This window comes from Cherax quadricarinatus, chromosome 64, assembly GCF_038502225.1.
Source record: "Cherax quadricarinatus isolate ZL_2023a chromosome 64, ASM3850222v1, whole genome shotgun sequence".
NCBI lineage: Eukaryota > Metazoa > Arthropoda > Malacostraca > Decapoda > Parastacidae > Cherax > Cherax quadricarinatus.
The window spans coordinates 3,853,145-3,855,644 of NC_091355.1; the positions used below are offsets into that span (position 1 = coordinate 3,853,145).

General features: G+C 45.8%; 1 protein-coding gene across 3 annotated transcripts in view; it reads right to left on the minus strand.

Moving 5' to 3' along the window:
* LOC128699961 (uncharacterized) overlaps positions 1-103 on the minus strand; it is a 17,218-nt gene extending 17,115 nt beyond the window's left edge. For 2 of the 3 annotated variants that reach the window (XM_070098728.1, XM_053792806.2), the window contains exon 1: positions 1-102. This exon is cut by the window's left edge and continues 227 nt beyond it. In XM_070098728.1, coding sequence (XP_069954829.1) covers positions 1-4 — 4 coding nt within the window. In that variant the 5' untranslated portion in view covers positions 5-102. The other variant, XR_008408686.2, reaches the window with a different exon arrangement.
* Positions 104-2,500: the final 2,397 nt, after the last annotated feature.

The window sequence follows — 2,500 nt, forward strand, 5'->3', positions numbered from 1 at the left end:
TCATGGTTCAGAAAGTTGATGAGGAGAGTGTTGACGGCTGTGGTAGAGCAAGTAGCTACGACGGAGGTTTGTTGAATACTGGCGGTGTGGAGGGGTAACTACTGTATATATATTGTGAGGGTTACATTGTTTCAGCACCTCACACACTAAACCACTCCAGTTCCTCCCACACCACATCCTCGCCACCATCTCCATTCCCTCTCATACCCACTCTTTTAACTCATGCACAGCTTCAGAGGATAAATTACTTTGACTTTTTTGGGGGTTATCCTAGATAATTTACACTATGTATCATAATTGTACTTATGGGTACCTGTGCCTAAATAAACTTATTTATCAAAATATATAAAGAAAACAATATCTAAGGTTGGCAACGAGTCTGGCACCAGAACTGAGAGGTATGAAAAAATATCAAGATTTTCATTATGTGATGCGTTACTGCCTTCGATCATTGCTACAGTAAATTTTCCTTTCATAAATTCCCAGTACAACTCTTTTTCTGGGTGAAAATGAACGAAGGAAGATGATCAGTAGAGTATTTAAAATAATAATAATGCAAATTTAACTATATGGGATATTTACCCCGTTAATAAATGCTCTGACCAGACCCATGATATATGATAAGGTATATATATATTATGTGACCAATACAAAACAAATCAATAACATCACCAATAGTTAGTTATGATACAGGCCGCTCAGATACAGGACACTGGTAACGCTCAGAGTTTAAACCAATGGTTCCCAAACAAGACACTGGTAACGCTCAGTTTAAACCAATGGTTCCCAAACTTTTTCAGGCTACCGCCCCCTTGGCTCCCAGGCCACATCCTTACCACCGCGACCCCACACACACATACGAACACATCTCTTTCTTGATATCAGGTTGGCCGGGTCACCATCTGGAAAAGACCCGGGCCGGGAGAGTACCGGCGAATCAAGAAGATATTAGGTTTACTGAAAATTCAAAACAACAACTAATCTAACACAATAAACAATGTGTACAAATACAAAATAACATAGTAAATAAGTTTAACAATAAATTTACATCTCATCAGTAACTACATTATTTTCACAATTTTAATGAGATGGATGTACTTGGTGCAGGAACATCTTTGAGCGCGAGTTCAAATCCCGCCCGTGGTATGGTTTGGAACATCTGCTTCTCAACATCAGTCTTGAAGGTGTACTAAGAAGTCTTAGATCCCCACGTTCAATAATTTTCAGTCAGTTTCTTTACTCGGAAAGAAGTTTGGTGACTACTGAAACCTCACTCTACTAAATATGACGTTGGAGAGGCAATAAAGAACATCTTGACTTTGTTCCACAGTGCAGGGTAGTGGTCACAGTGCAGGGTAGTGGTCACAGTGCAGGGCAGTGGTCACAGTGCAGGGTAGTGGTCACAGTGCAGGGTAGTGGTCACAGTGCAGGGTAGTGGTCACTGCAGGGTAGTGGTCACAGTGCAGGGAAGTGGTCACAGTGCAGGGTAGTGGTCACAGTGTAGGGTAGTGGTCACAGTGCAGGGAAGTGGTCACAGTGCAGGGTAGTGGTCACAGTGCAGGGAAGTGGTCACAGTGCAGGGTAGTGGTCACAGTGCAGGGAAGTAGTCACAGTGCATGGTAGTGGTCACAGTGCAGGGTAGTGGTCACAGTGTAGGGTAGTGGTCACAGTGCAGGGAATTGGTCACAGTGCAGGGTAGTGGTCACAGTGCAGGGAAGTGGTCACAGTGCAGGGTAGTGGTCACAGTGTAGGGTAGTGGTCAGTGTAGGGCAGTGGTCACAGTGCAGGGTAGTGGTCACAGTGCAGGGTAGTGGCCACAGTGCAGGGTAGTGGTCACAGTGCAGGGTAGTGGTCACAGTGTAGGGCAGTGGTCACAGTGTAGGGTAGTGGCCACAGTGTAGGGCAGTGGTCACAGTGTAGGGTAGTGGTCACAGTGTAGGGCAGTGTTTACAGTGCAGGGTAGTGGTCACAGTGCAGGGTAGTGGTCACAGTGCAGGGTAGTGGTCACAGTGCAGGGTAGTGGTCACAGTGCAGGGTAGTGGTCACAGTGTAGGGCAGTGGTCACAGTGTAGGGTAGTGGTCACAATGTAGGGTAGTGGTCAGTGTAGGGGAGTGGTCACAGTGCAGGGTAGTGGTCACAGTGCAGGGTAGTGGTCATGGTGTAGGGTAGTGGTCACAGTGTAGGGTAGTGGTCAGTGTAGGGTAGTGGTCACAGTGCAAGGTAGTGGTCACAGTGCACTGCCCCCTTTCAAACAAAAAACTACAGGGTAGTGGTCACAATGCAGGGTAGTGGTCACAGTGCACTGCCCCCCTTTCAAACAAAAAACTACAGGGTAGTGGTCACATTTCAGGGTAGTGGTCACAGTGCACTGCCCCCTTTCAAACAAAAAAAAACTACAATAAAAATTAATTTAGTTCAAATATAACACTGAGTAAGCCTACACAGGGTAGAAACCAACGTTATTGTAAGTGATGTGGGGGGTCGCAGGGGCGTAAAGTT